General features: G+C 58.3%; 1 protein-coding gene across 12 annotated transcripts in view; it reads right to left on the reverse strand.

The window, feature by feature from the left end:
• Positions 1–593: 593 nt before the first annotated feature.
• The window catches only part of GBF1 (golgi brefeldin A resistant guanine nucleotide exchange factor 1), a 150,291-nt gene continuing 135,331 nt past the window's right edge, over positions 594–15,553 (reverse strand). For 8 of the 12 annotated variants that reach the window (XM_074999826.1, XM_074999825.1, XM_074999824.1 and 5 more), the window contains 17 exons: positions 14,570–14,746; positions 14,002–14,066; positions 13,757–13,880; positions 13,033–13,104; positions 12,390–12,484; positions 11,040–11,193; positions 9,606–9,828; positions 7,633–7,796; positions 7,025–7,271; positions 6,345–6,535; positions 5,392–5,542; positions 4,512–4,642; positions 4,052–4,153; positions 3,265–3,378; positions 2,885–3,062; positions 2,548–2,664; positions 594–2,088 (listed from right to left, as the gene is read on the reverse strand). In XM_074999826.1, the coding sequence (XP_074855927.1) occupies positions 1,817–2,088; positions 2,548–2,664; positions 2,885–3,062; positions 3,265–3,378; positions 4,052–4,153; positions 4,512–4,642; positions 5,392–5,542; positions 6,345–6,535; positions 7,025–7,271; positions 7,633–7,796; positions 9,606–9,828; positions 11,040–11,193; positions 12,390–12,484; positions 13,033–13,104; positions 13,757–13,880; positions 14,002–14,066; positions 14,570–14,746 (2,577 nt within the window). In that variant the 3' untranslated portion in view covers positions 594–1,816. The remainder of the gene's footprint in view (positions 2,089–2,547; positions 2,665–2,884; positions 3,063–3,264; positions 3,379–4,051; positions 4,154–4,511; positions 4,643–5,391; positions 5,543–6,344; positions 6,536–7,024; positions 7,272–7,632; positions 7,797–9,605; positions 9,829–11,039; positions 11,194–12,389; positions 12,485–13,032; positions 13,105–13,756; positions 13,881–14,001; positions 14,067–14,569; positions 14,747–15,553) is intronic. The other 4 variants (XM_074999830.1, XM_074999829.1, XM_074999828.1 and 1 more) reach the window with 1 other exon arrangement.

The raw sequence follows: 15,553 nt of genomic DNA on the forward strand, positions 1-15,553 counted from the left end.
GGGCCTTGGGGCCGTGGCCAGGCTGTGTCCCGTGCCGCTCTCAGCACACCGTAGCACTTTGTCTTGGGAGAAGACTCCACGGGGAAGACACTAAGGGAAAGGTACCTTCTGCTGCTGACCTGGGAGCTGCACGACCCTGCAGGAAGCTGAGACACAAAGCCAGGCCCTCTCCATGCCAAGTGCTGGGCTGTCTTCTGGGGAAATAGAGGCTGCAGTCAGAGCAGCCAGGCTTTGTGCAGAGACACTGCAGGGCTAGCATCATAGTACACTGGTTCATGACCTCAGCATGGGCTACAAACAGCCGCCCACTGGCCAGTGTCCAAGAGGTGCATTTCCATATCTGATTCACCTGACAGCCCCAGGCTGCTCAGGTCCAGAGCCGTTACTTCATAACTCTTGGCTTCTCTGCTGCAAGCCAACTGGGCGGTACCCCTGGAAAGGCCCCTTCCCCCTTGGGAGGCACACTGCACAGGGAAAGCCTGCAACATGCTGGCCTGGCATGCCTGGCAGTGCACGGCATCCTCCCAAAGCCCAGGTATCGAGGCCACTGATTTGAGAGCAAAGGAAGGAGCCACCAAGCCGGAGTGTTCATTTACAGGGCATTTATTACACTGTAAAAAGTCCATTGGATTCCCAGCCACATATCCCTTGTGTCCATTGTCAAGCCCCTGCGGCTCTGGGTTTCCTCTGAGTGCAGAACACAGGGGCTCTGAGTCACTCCCCATTACCAACGGGACTTCTGCAGTCAGCCCGGAGACCGAATAGAACTAGTGGAGCCAAGAGGAAGAACTGAGATCTGGTACATTCCAGCTGGCAGGCTCTGCTCGGCAGGGGGTGGCAGAGAAGGGACCAGCATCCGCAGCGCAGGGGAGAAGCAAAGTGCAGCGCTGCCAGGGTTTTGCTGAGGTGCTGGAGCTCTGGAGGCAGGGAAGTGGGGAAGCTGAGCTCCTGACTTCCCCGGCTAGAGAGTGGCGGGTGTCCTGTCCTCACGCAAGCCCCACAGAGGGCCTTGGCAAGCAACAGCCAGCTCCGCTCTCAAGCTAAGGAGCATGCAGACTGATGGCACCTTCAGTGGGAATAAGGAGGGGCTGGCGTAGTGTCTAGGCAAAAGGAGCTGCTCCCCACAAGAGGCTGGGGGAGAGACCTAGCCTGCTCTGCTTGCAGCTCTGGGCTTCCTTCTGGTCTGCAGAAAAGCTCTCACTGGCTGGATTCTCCTGGAAAAGCCTCAGCAGGTGTCACACTCGGCCGCAGAGGGAGGGGGCAGAGCTGGTGCTCCCCCACGCCCTCTGGCCACTGGGCCGGGCCACCCTGCCACCCTGCTGCAGTTCAGAGCCAGGAGGGTGCACAGCCTGCAGGCCATGTCCGGCAAGCTCAGAGCCCCGCAGAGAGGTGGTGTGTTTCTAGGGAGAGGAACCACAGCCAAAACACCTGCTGCCTGGGGCTGTCCACAGCCTGCACCCAGAGCTAGGGCCCAACCCAGCAGAACAGGGGACGGAGCTGGACTGAATGATCAGAGGGTTCCCAGGAACTCAGGCCTCTCCGCCCTCACCACAGGGAGCTTCCCTCTCCCGCTGCTAGCAGGCGGTTGCCTGGCCTGAGATTGCAAAGGAGGCACTAGGGAGCCAGTGACGCCTGAGCAGCAGCCATGAGAAGGGAGCAGAGGCAGAGATGCTCCAGGGGATTTCAGCAGCTGTCCTGCCAAGCCCTCTGCTGCCCTTCTGCCAAGCTACGGTCCTCTACAGCAAACTGGCAACTACCAGGGAGGCGCCGGCCAGCGCCTGCCATCTGCACAACTCCCCCAGCAAGCTGTCCTCCTCTAGTTGACTTCAGAGGTTGTCATGGGGTCAGCGGGTCGTGGAGTGGCCAGCAGGGGGACTGGAGAGGTGGCTTCAATCAGGGCTGGGTTGAGAATGATTGGCAGAGTCATAGGGGGCACCCCAACCTGCAGAGGGGAGGCAAGAGGCTGCAGGATCAGCGGGGACTGTGCCGTAGGAGAAGGTACATCAGAGACAGGGCTCATCTTCACTGATGCCACTGCAGAGAGAGGGGAGCCAGAGGCACCTCTGACAGCTGGACCTTTCTCAGAGTCTGTGGAAGGAACGAAGAGGACAATCTTCTATATTCACCATTCCTCCCAGCCGGCCTCTCCTCCCTGGCCCCCTTGAGCCCATCAGAGAGCACAGGGCCTCCCCGCAGCCGGCCTCTTCTCCCCACCTCCCTCAAGCCAAGAGCGTGGCATGAGGAGCGCAGGGCCTCCTGCTGGCTGGCCTCCCGCTGCCCAACCCAGTGGGGAGCTCAGGGCCTTATCCTCTCCCCTTGCCAGTCAGCCTGACCAGACAGACAAGTCAGGCCAGGTGCTGAGCACTCCCTGTTAGTGTAACACAAGACAGATGGAGGTCTCTGCTTTTCCAGCTGAAAACTGCAGCTCACCCCAAGGCCTAGAGCCTGCTCAGGAGGGTTCAGACCCAGCCTTATTAAGGCTGCAAATGGCTGCACTGCACCCATGCCCAGCAGAGCAATGAGTGCCTGAGCCCCTGTGAGACTTACCACAGGCCCCCAGCTCAGGGGGCTTCTCTGAGGGCACTGTGTGGGGGGCAGAAGCAGGCACAGCAGACATGGCAGGTTTCTGAGGGTGTGGCTCTGCTGGCAAGCTAGGTACAGGGTCTAGATACACAAAACAAGCTGTGAGCCTGCACTGCCCCCTAGAGCCATACTCTCTCCCCAGCCCACCCAGCCTCACACCAGAGTCCCGCCACCCCCTCTGCCCCAGGCTGCAGGCTCACCAGCATCCTGGCACTAGAGCCAGGCTCCCCTGCCAGCCCGCAGCCCCTGCACTGGGCAGCAAAGGGCTGGCCTACCGGAGCGATTCCCCAGCCCCGCGTACCCGGGATGACGGTCTGTTTGAAGAGCTCGTCGCGCAGCCGGGGCAGGAAGCAGTCGATCCGCTCCCAGGTGATCTCCCAGAGGTCCGAGTAGCCCGTGCGGGAATCGGCGCTGTGGAATATTCCAGCCGTGTCCATCACAAGCAGCATGTTCTTCAGAGATTCCGGGATGGCCTCTGGCTGCAGAGAGACACTGCTCAGAGCCCAGCAGGTACAACTCGGGGACGGAGCAAGGGGAGCCCAGCATGAGACCACCGTGGGAGATGGGACCAGGAGAGTTTCAGCAAAGGAGGGGAGGGAGCTGGGGGTAACACGTGGAAGGGCAGGAACCAGGAGGCCCAGAGAACAGGGCAAGTGTGGTAGCTCCCACTCTGTGCCATACCAGTAAGTCGCTGGAGCCTGAATGCATGTACTTGTCCATGAAGTCCAGGATCGTCAGCCACAGAGCAGCGAAGGTCGTCAGGGAGAGCAGTGGGGAGAGATGCTGCAGAAACACCTGGTGTAACGAACAGCAGCTCAGTGAGGGACAAGAGTGAAGAGGCAGAATCATGTCACAGGGCTGCGACCCTCAGCTCTGGGCCAAACCCTCTGTGCCAGAACCCTCCTGTTTCCTAGTGGGTTCAGCAGAGGGATAGGCAGGTGTCTGGACACAGGAGGTCCCAGCACAGGGCCATGAGGGCTCCGGAGGCTCTGTGCAGGACCTGATCTCCCCTTCTGCAGGCCTCCAGCACATGCTACTGCTCAGCTCTGACCCTCTCTTCTGCACCTTCGACACCCACTGCCCTGTGATCGCTCTGGGGCAGGAATGCAGTGCTGTAGTCGGGGGAGGAGAGTGGTGACAGCGGGGTGGGCTGTCTCCACCCTCTGCCAGCAGGGAGGTTTCTGAAAGCTGTGCTAAGGAGGACGTGCTGCAGTCTGGCAGCAGGATACAGCCCAAAGAGGCCCTGCACAGCAGTGTAAGTACAGAATGGGCTGCAGGGGAGACGCCCAATGCCTAGGTTGGGATCTGGATAGAACATGCTGGCCATCAGTCCTTCAAACCTCCCCCACTCTCCAGCAGCACAGCAGGACTCCTTAGCTAGACCCCAAGCAGACAGCTGCTCTGCTGGCTGCCCATGGAGCTGCGCTGGCGAAACGAGAGGCTCTTGGGTGCGGGGGAGCATCCTTGCCTTGGAGAGCAGCGTGGAGGCTCTCATTCTGGTCTCCTCCATCCCACCGACGTCCGCGGGGCTGACGTTCTCCAGCAGTTTGGTCAGCAGAGGGAACAGCACCTAGTGACAAATGACATCACCATTCTGGGGGTCAGGAATCACTACGTCAGCAAAGGCAGCAGTTCATGGCTCTCCAGGGGCTCCTGGCCAGGCCAGCATGTGCAGAGGCAGCGCTGGGAACCAGAAGGACTTGGTAAAGGGGCGACAGAGGGGGACAGAGCGGGGAAAGCCAAATCCTTCTGCGTGGAACAGCTGCACTCATGGTAGCCACAGGGCATGGGAAGCCCACACCCTCAGCCCTGGGGCAGCCTGGCTCCTTGATGCCCCCGTACAGTCTGGCTAACACTGAGAGGAAGCCAGCCAGCTCCAGAAGCAGTACCCCCGTGGTCCCCAAGTACCAGCCCCACCAGGAGGTCACCTTATTGAAGCAGGACTCCCACTCCAGAGCATCCAGGGCCTGCAGGTCATGCACGAGGAGAGCCCGCTGCAGGTAAGTGAGCGCCTGCATCCGCACCTGGCGCCGAGCATCACAGCACAGCCAGGCAATACCTGCAGACGGGAGGGCACCAGGGTGAGCCACAATCGTATTCCTGCATCAAGCCTCAGCAGGTGTCACATCCCCGTTGGCTCCCTCAGGGGAGTGTGACAGCTCATTCCAATGCAGAGCAAATCTTTGCTGTGCGATCTGGAGCCGCAGGTGAGAAGCGCTGAAGGGAAAGGGACGCGCTGGCCTCCGTCACGGCCTGGAGAGAGAATGGACGGCACCCAGGTTCTGGGCAGGAACCTGATGCCTACAGCAGTGAAGCCACAGGCCCACAGTGAGCCAGTGACGGAGATGCCAGGTCGGACTCCGCTCACAGCCCTGCCCCCAGCACTAGGGCCCGTCTCCCTGGACGACGTTCAGTCCTGACGGCTCAGCGGAGCAGTGCTGCTGCTCGCTGAGTCCCTGCTGCCCTTTGCTGTGCTGCCCAGCAAGCTCATCTCAGCTGGCAGCCCCCCCAGCCTAGGTGAGACAGGACGCTAGCCGGCGGGACGGGCTGGGAGCAACAGCCGTGTCACAGCAGGCAAGGAACAGGAACAAACACAGCGACTTCTTCTCCGGCTGGGCTCGGACATCCCTCATCGTACAGCGGGTACGACGGGTTAACGTGCTCGGCCTTTCCCAGCTGGAGAGGACGAAAAGAGCAGCTCCTTGTCCTCCAGCGCGGGGCTCTGCCCTGTGCGCTAAGCCCCAGTCTGGCACTGGAAACGCCCACCCCATCGGCACCTGAAAGCAGTCTCGGGAGGGGGCTCTTTACCCTGCAGCAATGGGCACCAGCAGCTGGACCACAGCGTTTGAGAGTCTGCTTCAATTCTCTTCCCTGCCGCCTCCAGGTGGCACTGCTCCTCCGCCCAGGAGCTGTAGATGGTGGCAGCCCGAGTGTGGAGTGTGTGCATGAGGTCCAGCAGCTGCAATCAGAAGCATCCAGCTAGGCAACGGGCAGGGCCCCAGCTCCCAAAGCAGCGCGGCGCCCGCCTTCCCCAAAGCGGGGCGACAGGCCTCCACGCCTCACCCAGCTTCACCCGCACAAGTCCACAGCCGGGGGGCACCACGGCGGGCTCAGACGGGCAGAGGTGACCTGGGTCCAGGGAAGGGCGAGTGGCTCACCGGGGACAGAACGGAGCAGTGGGAACTGCCCCTCTGGACAGAGTGAGGGAAGGGGGTTTCAGAGCAGGTGGGCTGACCAGAGACAGCGTCAGGCCTGTAACAAGGCTACTGCTCAGGGCCGGATGGCTGCTACGGAGCCCAGGCCACAGGAGGACACTTCCCACAGGACGGCACACAGCACAGTGCTGCCGGGGCCACGGCCGAGCTCTGGGCTGAGTACGGCTTCCAGACACGGGACTTCCCTGCCCTTCAAACACGTCCCTCCACAGATGTGCCCGAACCCTGCCTCGCTCATCTCACACACCCCCTTCCCTCCCCCATCATCCCTCTGGCTGCATCACAACATCGCCCCCTCCCAGCCACCCTCCTCAGTGACTCCCACAGCTCCAGAGAGCCTTCACCCCCCTCCACTGGACAGAGACCCCCAGCCCACATCTGCCTGCCTGTCCCCTCTTAGCACAGAGTCCTCCCACTGTCCCTCTAACCCTACCGCCTGCCCCCAAACACTGAGCCAGAGGAGCCCCGCCCCTCCCAGGGGAGTTCCCACCCCGGCTGGGCAGCGGACCAAGACAGGAAAGGAGGAGGAAGCCTTACTATACTTACGTCCTGACTAACCTGTAAAGACACAGTGTGGTAGCTGGCAGGGACGCTCTCGTCCTCCTCCTCGTCGCTGTGAGAGTGGCTCTGGTGCTGGCTCGAGGCCCGCGAGCGCCTCTCTTTTGGCTTCTTCTTGAACCGGTTGGATTTACTGTCATACTTATGGCTCTTCATCCGCTTCTCCTGGGACTTGTACCCTAGGGACACCGGCGCAGTAATGCATCCACAAACGTGCTCCGTGCCACAGGCCGTGAGCCCAGCGCAGACTGGCCCGGCCAGCCCTTCTCAGTCTATCTGCTAACCACCCCGCAGAGCACCGGGCCCAGCCTCGTGCAGCGCTGAGTACCCCAGTGGACATTTGGAGCTGCTCTGGACCAAGCCCCTGGGCAGGAGCCCCAGCTGGGCACCGTTTCTCCGGCTGTCGGTGCTCCTCCCTTTCCATACCACAGTCCCCTGGCTCCCTGGGCAGGCAGGCAGGAAGGAGCTACGGAAAGAGGTCAGCGCTCGCTCACTGCTCCAGAGCCCGCAGTCGGAATGACCCCCAGCGGGTCGCTCCACTGCTGCAGCCAGTCGAGCTTTAACAGCCTGCCCCCCCCCACCAGTAGCTCCCCCAGTCAGCTGGCTCTCCTGCTTGGGGGTGTGGGCAGCCTGTCCCTTGCCCTAGGTGAGCCCCAGCCCCGCCTCACCTCCATTCAAACTCGCCTCCACAAAGATGCGGATGGTCTTGACGCAGAGCTCGAAGTTCTCCGGTGTGACGTGAGCAGCATCTCGCACAATGAAGGACAGGGACTCCACACACTTCATGAGAGACTTGGTGTCGTGCGGGCCCAGGTCCAGACCCATCGTCAGGCTATACTGGTTGACGAGAGGAGATGGGCCCTGCCTGCTCAGCCCAGCCAGGGGCTTGGGGCTGTCAATGTCGTCCTTCCCCACCTGCAATGCAGAGCCATAGCACAGCGCAGAAGCAGCCCCATCAGCACTGCACACCAAACAGGCCTGAGCCCAGGCCCTCTCGCTCTCTCCCGCCTAACAGGCGGTGTTGCCACTGACAGGACACTTGTCTCCTCCCAGGCACCTCTGCCTCTATCCCCTTCTCAGCCTCCCTGCCAACCGCCACGTTCTCCTGTCCCTCCCACACCTCCAGGGCCCGGCCGAGCGGGATGGGCCCGGCCAGGCAGCACGCTCGCTGACAGCTGCGCCCCGACTACTCCAGATGAAGACGTCCACCTGCGGTGCTACCAGTCGTCCCACTCTGGCAGCTGGGGAGCGAGCCTTCAGCCCTCGCGTCACTCACCACGAGCCAGCCGCTGTTCACCACATCCACGTCAGTCACCGAGCGGTGCAGCTTGCCTTGCTTGCTGTGCTCAGCGTACACCTCGGAGTCGGAGGTGTAGCCGCGGTCCAGGCTGACATCACTCAGGTGGTAGGATGAGGAGAGCTCGCTGTCGGACTGAGCACCTGCAGGAAGGAATGCAGAGAGGTGGGCCAAAGCCGGGGCATCTGGGGGGATGCTCCAAGGGAGGCTGCTTCAGCCCAGGAGTTCCCAATCACTGTGGGACCTGGCCAGGCCTCATCTCTGTTGCTGCTGCCCTCAGAAGAGCTGCGCCTCCAGGGGATAGAGAGAAAGAACAGATCTAACAGACTCACTCCTCCTGAGGGAACGCGAGTTCCGCTGGGATTCCCAGCGGATTCCCCATGCTCTGGCTGGCCCAGGAGGAAGGAGAGAGAAAGTCCTGGCTGAAACTGGACAGCAGAAAGATGTAGCCACCTTCCCCCGACTGGCACAATCGCTCTACGCACACATGCCCAGAGGTGCCCCACCCCACAACACGCACACTTCAAGCATTTAACTGTTTGTAAAGGAACGGGCTATGCGCAGCTGCAACCTGAAACATGGTCCCAGCTGCTGAGCCCCATTCATCAGCATGGAAGTGTTTTCATTCCAGCCTCCTCAGCTGCGGACAGGCAGAAACATCCCATGGCACAGGGGGGTTGAGGAGAATTGCTCCAGTGGCTGTGGTGGGACAGGGCAGCACAGATAACATGCCTACGAATTCCATGCTGCAGACAGGGCCTCAGGGGCATTCGCCCAGCCCCAAGCTCTCTAACACCAGCGTGCCGTGTTACAGGGGCTCCCTTCTCTACACCTAACATCCTGTTTCCAGGCTGAGCAGTCCCTGCTGGGGGCAGTACCGAGGCCAACGGGATCACTTATTTAGGGGCCATCCCTGGCTTTTCCCCACCATCCCACATTTGCTACCGCCTAGCCAGCAAGGTGGGGGGCAGAGCTTGCGTGAGTGGCATCGGAGTGCATTTCCAGGTGCAAGGCTCGTGGCAGAAGAGCTTGCGGTCTGTGGCATTGCACTGGGGTTTGTGCAATCATCAGGGAGAAGCTCTTGGAAGCAATGGCAGAGACAAATTCGGGGCTGGGCCCTGGAGAAGGCCAAGTGGGAAAGGCCCATCATTCCTGCCTTTGGCAGCAGGGGCCTATGGGAGCAGGACCTTGCCAAATCAGCAGGCAAAATGCCTCACATGTAAGAGCTGAGGAGGCAGCAGCAGAAGGGAGAGGCAAGATGCCCCGGCAGAGGTCTCTCCAAAGGCTCACTGCCCCAGGCTTAGAAGGCACAATGTCAAACATTCTGCCAAGAGCAGGAGGCAGGAGGCAGGAGTCAGACTGGGTTTAGCCATGCTCCCAGCTGGGTTGCTCTTGAGTGATGGGTCAGATGGGGTGAAACAGAGGGGACAGGAACCGCTGGTGCCCTGTCTATACCCAAATGGGCTCAGAACCACAAAGGGTTTACGGTTTCTTAGCACACCGCTCTTAAAACAGCTGAAGACGACCCAGTCTCTTCACTTGCCAGCTGTGCCCCCCCAGTAAGAGCAACAAGTAAGATGTGGTCAACAGCTTGATTGATCCTATACCACCCCCCTGCCAGAGGAGGATTAAACCTGTATTGCCCAGGACAAGACCTGCTCTCCCCTTTCTGCACCAGGAAGCATGGCAGAGCCCCTCAGCAGCTGGGCCATCTCAGCCTCCCTTCCACTGCCCCCGGTACAGGGGATACTGCTCAGGGAGGAGATGGCAAAGCAGCGAAGGGACAGATCGGGGGAGGAGTGAACAGCAGGTGCTGGCTTTTAATCTTGCTAATGTCGTTTAATATCAGCTCTGTTTTCCTGCCGTTCCCTTTGCAAATTGAAAAGCGGAGGAAGCAGCTGTTTATCTGGCAGGCAGGCATCGGATTTCCTAGCAGCAGCCCTCCGTCTTACCTGTGTCGTTATCTGCCCTTGCTGCAACCTGCAGGGCTGGGGGCGGCTTCACCCCTGACCCAATGCACTCCAGGAGGGTGAAGAGAGTGTACCAGTCATCCCCCGAATGGATGTTGGCAGCATTGGTCTTCAGGAGCTCGTGGAGGCCATAGGCAACCTGGTGGCTAACTCTGGACAGCACGCTGGGCTTCATCATGAGCAGGATACGGAGGGAGAGGAGAACCTGGCCAGAGAAGGTGGCAGTGAGTCCTCACGGCCGTCTCTGCATCCACGCCCAACCCTTACTGCAGACCTGCTCAGGAGGCAACTGCCCTGGGCTCAGCGATTCCAAAGGGCCCAGGGCTCCCAGCTGCCACCACTGCACTGCAGTAGCTGGGACCCCAGGCCCTTTAAATCACTGCCAGAGTCCTGGGCCATGCGCCCCAAGCCCTGCCCCTTCCAGGAATGCAGAGCTGAGTCTTCCTCATGGTGCCCAGGGGCCTGGCAATTCTGTCAGCCCCCAGCATAGGAGAATCCTCCTTTGCCCATTACTTAGAGCTAAAGGCTGCAGCTTCGTTGCAAAAGCCTGAGATACTAAAGCCAGCCCCCTTTGCTCACTGCTGTGCCGTGGTGGCCAACAACAAGCTTAGGCCTGGCCCCAACCCTGCTGGCTGGCTAGCAGATCACTTCTGTGAGCTGCAATCTGCTGTAGTAGGATGTCAGCAAAGCAGCACAAGCCAGGACAAGGCCCATGTGGGATGCAGGGAGTGTGAAACTCACCATTACCCAGGCAATGGGTTAGCAGAGAGAGGGGACAAGCTAGGGGAACTAGAAGAGTGTCCTTCCAGGCACCAACCTTCACATAAACCCCAGGGGCGAAAGTGCCCACCATTGGTCCACATGACCGCTATGACACCTAGACGTGGCCGGGTGGAGAGAGCTGCTGGTCTGCAGGTCAGTGTGTTCACTTGTCCAACAGACCGACGCACTCTCAGACACCCTCAGCTGTTCCTGTTGGCGTGAGCCCGTCAACACCATTTTCACTGACTAGGCTTTAAGTGGACTCTGCTCTCCGCCACGAGATCCCCTCTCTTGACCAGGTCCTTCTTCTCACCTTCTCCCTCACCGGTGTCAGTTCAGATCCCTTCTGGGGATGGGCCTGTCCCTCGCTAGGGGAATTCTCCTCCCTTGGGTGCCCTGGCTTTTGGGTTTCAGCTGTAGCTCTTCCCTTCTTTACAATTCAAACAGCTACAAAGTACCTCCAAGTCTGCAGAAGGGCACCAAATCTCAAGACAGATGAACAGGTGGGAAATGGTCCTGCCACCACAACAGGCAAGGCCAGTGTGCAGAGCATGAGTGAGGCCACGCTCGGATGACTTAGCAATGACAGATCCCTCATGGGCTGGAGAATTACAGGCGATACAACCCAGCACACAGACCTCCCCACCCCACTACCTGGGCACCGATCTCCTCCCGGCGCAGGAGCCGAATGGCCAGCCGGAGCAGCCCGACCACCGCTCTTTCCACCAGGAAGCAGAACTCCAGAGCATGGACGCACAGGCGATAGAGATGGTCTCGCACTGCCTGCCAGACGCAGGCCACACGGTCCCTAGCCAACACAGCAGTGGGAGAAAGGGCAGGGTGAAGGGAGATGAGCAGCAGGGCCAAGAAAACCCTCACAGGCCTTCTTTCTCATCACTTCACAGAATCACAGACTGCCAGGGCTGGAAGGGACCTCAGGAGGTCATCTAGTCCAGCCCCCTGCTTCAAGCAGGATCAACCCCCACTAAGTCATCCCAGCCAGGACCTTGTCAAGCTGGGACTTAAAAACCTCAAGGGATGGAGAATCCACCACCTCTCTAGGCAACGCATTCCAGTGCTTCACCACCCGCCTGGTGAAGTAGTTTTTCCTAATATCTAACCTACACCTCTCCCTCTGTAACTTCAGACCATTGCTCCTTGTTCTGCTGTCTGACACCACTGAGAACAGTTTCCCACCCTCTTCTTCAGAGTTCCCCTTCAGGAAGTTGAAGGCTGCTAGTAAATCACCCCTCAGTCTTCTCTTCTGTAAACTAAACAAGCCCAAATCCCTCAGCCTATCTTCACAGGTCTTGTGCTCCAGCCCCTTAACCATTTTTGTTGCCCTCCGCTGAACCTGCCCCAGCACATCCACCTCTTTTTTTTATACTGGGGCCGGGGGAGCCAAAACTTGACACAATATTGCAGATGTGGCCTTACCAGTGCTGAAGAGAGGGGTGATTCCCCCAGCAGACAGCTACAAGAACTCATTGCTTCATTAGTCACAAGTGACCAGGTGAGGAAGGCTTCCGTAAACTCTGCATCAGCAGCTTTTGTGGAAGCTCCTGGCCCCTTTGGTGATTTAACAACCCCCTTCCCTGCCTCAGGTGTGCCAGGTGCCCAGGGACTCCACTGGCCCCACCTCCCACATTTAGCAGGAGATCTTTGCAAGAGGTGATGTGGGTGAAGGGTCATTCCTGATCACATCACATGGCACTGTGGCAACACTAGCCCTGGCCTCCCTCACCGTCCCGTGTCTAGCTGGGGGAGACTCCATTTCACCTCTGTGTGCTCTAGGTCCCATTGTAATAAGCAGAGATTCACGGGGGACAGCCCCTTTGTTTACAGGAACTGTAGTGGAATTGCTAGACCCAGAAGTTGTACTTCCCCTTGCAAATCAAGCCCAGACGGAACCAAGCCCTGGGCCCCAGACGTCGGCTGCTCCCTGCCAGAGCAGCGCTGGTGACTGCATTTGAATGAGGGCATTGGCATGCAGCGCAGAGTCACCTGTTCTCCAGCACGATTCGCAGCAGCATCTCCAAGCAGAAGGCAGCGTCCTCCTCATCATAGGTCTCCTCATCAGGAGTCACAGAGATCAGTGCCTGAAAGGGCCAAAAAAATCAGCAGCCACCCTCACCTCCGTGTGCAGTGGTAACCCAACCAGCCCTTGCACCTTCCCACCTCCAGTCACGCAGCACTTGGCAGCTTCTGCTGCTGGGTCAGCCCTTGGGAGAGCAGAGCCGCCAGGTTCTCTTCCTGAGGCGCTCACTAATGTTCAATTAGCCAGTACTCGGGCCTGCAGCTTGCCAAGGGCAGGCCCGAGGGACAGCCTCAGGCTCCTAGGCACAGCTACCTACGTTCTCAAGCCTCTGCTGAGCTCCATTATGATCCTTTTGGGAGCTATATAACAAATTACGACTGCCCTGCTCCTATAGAAGCCCCTGCTCCTAACAAGCCATGGCAGGGACAGTGAGACACCTGGAGCCAGTGGCTGAAGTGAGCGCTGTTCTTAAAGCACTCCTAGATAAGCCTCCTGGAGAAGGACCTGCCAGGGAATCATCCACTACTGAGTGCAATACATGGCTGTAATTACAGTGTACCACCTGACCTCAGTCCTCCAGCCCTACAACCTGCCTGCGACGCCCTTCACCTTCATGAGCTCCTGGAGGGACTCCAGCTGCAGGAACTTGCTCTCAGTGATGAGCTTCTCAGGGTCACATTGCTGCAAAGAGAGGGAAAGGGGAGAATGCTGTGAGTGGGCCGCAGCTGAAGAAAGACGGCCCACGCAAGTTGCACACGCATCTGCCGAGTAGATTAGAGGGGGAGCTTCGAGCCCATCTCCAGGAACTCAGTGCCCTTCCAACCAACACATGTCACTAGAAACCATTCCTCCTCAAGAACCTGTCTGCACGTGGCAGATGTGAGGGGACAGAACAAGTCACCTTCTGACTGTCGCATCAGGGAAAATCTGTATTGGTTACAAATCCATCCTCAGCCTGCGCCTAGGTACGGAGCCCTGAGCTGGACAGCACATCCCTGGCCCCTGTGGAGATGGGCCTGCATTTTCACAGACTTCCGGAACAGGGCACCCTATGGGCGAGTGGTGTTAGACCTGTGGGAAGTGCACGACAGCTCCTCAGAGTGGCGTGTACTGCAAATATTCTCCAAGGTCTGCTAGGCCTCCGCCGTTTCCGAGTCCTCTGGGCCCTGGCTCTATCTAAATAGTTAACACTCCTTCACAAGAAGCTGGAACTTAAGAGTTACGGCTCCACTTCCTGTTATCGGTGAAACACTCCCTTCCCATACACACCACTCAGTGCTCCTGCTCCATGCATCACCCTCTGTGCCAGATTCTTCTCAGTCCCGGCCATTACCTTTATACACTCCAGAGCCATTCGTTTTGCCTCTTGGTTCTCTGTCGATGGCCCCCTCATGCCAGATTGCTCTGTACCACTGAGGGTGAGCCAGCTAACAAAGCTCAGCACTGTGGACTCCCCGCTGCAAAAAGGACACACAGACATCAGCCAGACAACAAGAACCCACACGTTCCCTAGTCCCTATGAGGGACTTGCTGGGCCCCCACAGTCCAGTCAGCAGCACACCTCCCCTTGCCACTCACCGGTTAGATGGGGTCTCTTCCCGCTGCAGAGACACCTTACCATTGGGATCCACAAAGTCTTCAACCTGAAAGTCAGACCAGAGCTCATGTCCCAGTGTGCACCTCCTGCAGCTCTGTCTTCTTCACGTTCCCTAATCAATTTCTCACTCCACGCCCCCCCGAAAGTCTACACTCTCTGGCCTACACACAGTACCGCTCCCCTCCAGCCCCCGCACACAGGCACCATGACCAAGCCTACAACCCCAGAGCTTGGGGACTTCTTGAATGCAGCACGGCACACCTCACACCATTGCATTTCTCCACGCAGTCATGTCTCGTCCTTTACATTCGCATTTCTCTGAGTGTTGGAATTCAGCAGACTTGGTTAAAAAGCAATCTGCCAGCCTGAGAAGCAGGAGCCCACAGGTCACTACTGTGCTAAGCCCTTCAAGGGCTGTCTTGCCCTGTACATGCACTGCTAGAGCCGTGCCTTTTCAAGCAGGCTCTCCTCCCCTTTGAACTGGGACTCTGCAAAGTTGGGCTCCCCTCTTGCCCTATCTTTAGTTAGCCTGAAGTTGGCTGTCATTACCTCCACCATGGCCTTGGGCAGCAGCTCTGCTCGGAAAAGCTGCAGCATGGCCTCCATGATGTTCTTCCAGCCCTCCCGCAGAATGTCACCATGGCGATGAGCCAAGTGAAACACAGTCTTTGCTGCCACATGGGCCTTGGGATTACTCCCAAAAACGCTGGGCAGATTCTCGACAGACTGCAAGAGAGGAGAGCAGATGGAGGTCTGTCAGAAAGGCACACTCCCCTTTCAACACAGCCCAGGACTGAGCACACTGCAGCCCTGCTATGTGACAGACAATATTTCTAAGGCAGGCTGGGGGCAGACTACAGCTAGCACTCAGTTTTGGGGAAGTCTGGGAGCAGCTGGCTTCCCAAACTCTCACCACAACGCCCAGGGAACACAGACATGCACTTCAGCAATGATGCTACTGTGTCAAAAGGAAGGGTTCTCCTGTTGACATAGGTACACCATCTACCCGAAAGGTGGTAGCCAGGAAGACTTCTCCTGCCCCCCTACTGCTGTCAACACCAGGGATTAATTTGGTTAAACTCTGTTGCTATAAAACTGCAAAACTGAGCCACTCAAGGGAGCAATACAGCAGCCAAGTGAATCAGGCCCAGAACTAGTATGTTCAGTGGCTTTCTGGAGCCCATCAACCTGTCAAGCAGAAGAACACTATGCTAAGAAGTCTGTTTAAGTAAGGAACACAAAGCCAATAACTCCATGCCTAGCCTCATGGCGAATTGAGAAGGGGTAAGAAAGATGGGAGCAGTCACAAGTGTGGTTCATCAGATCTCAGACTTGAAACCCACAAAACAAATGTCCCAGCCTATTGTTCCATTGCTCAACAGAGATCCACTTGAACACTACTTGCTTTGGTTGTCATTGTTCCTGATCAGCACTGTAAGAGTGTCTAACTGCAAAGAAAGGCAAGAAAACAGACACTACTGAATCCACGGCAGAGAGGGGTGATCTAGCTTACAACCAGGTTAGCCATTTTAA

Source organism: Carettochelys insculpta, chromosome 7 (assembly GCF_033958435.1).
Source record: "Carettochelys insculpta isolate YL-2023 chromosome 7, ASM3395843v1, whole genome shotgun sequence".
NCBI classification, from domain to species: Eukaryota; Metazoa; Chordata; order Testudines; family Carettochelyidae; genus Carettochelys; species Carettochelys insculpta.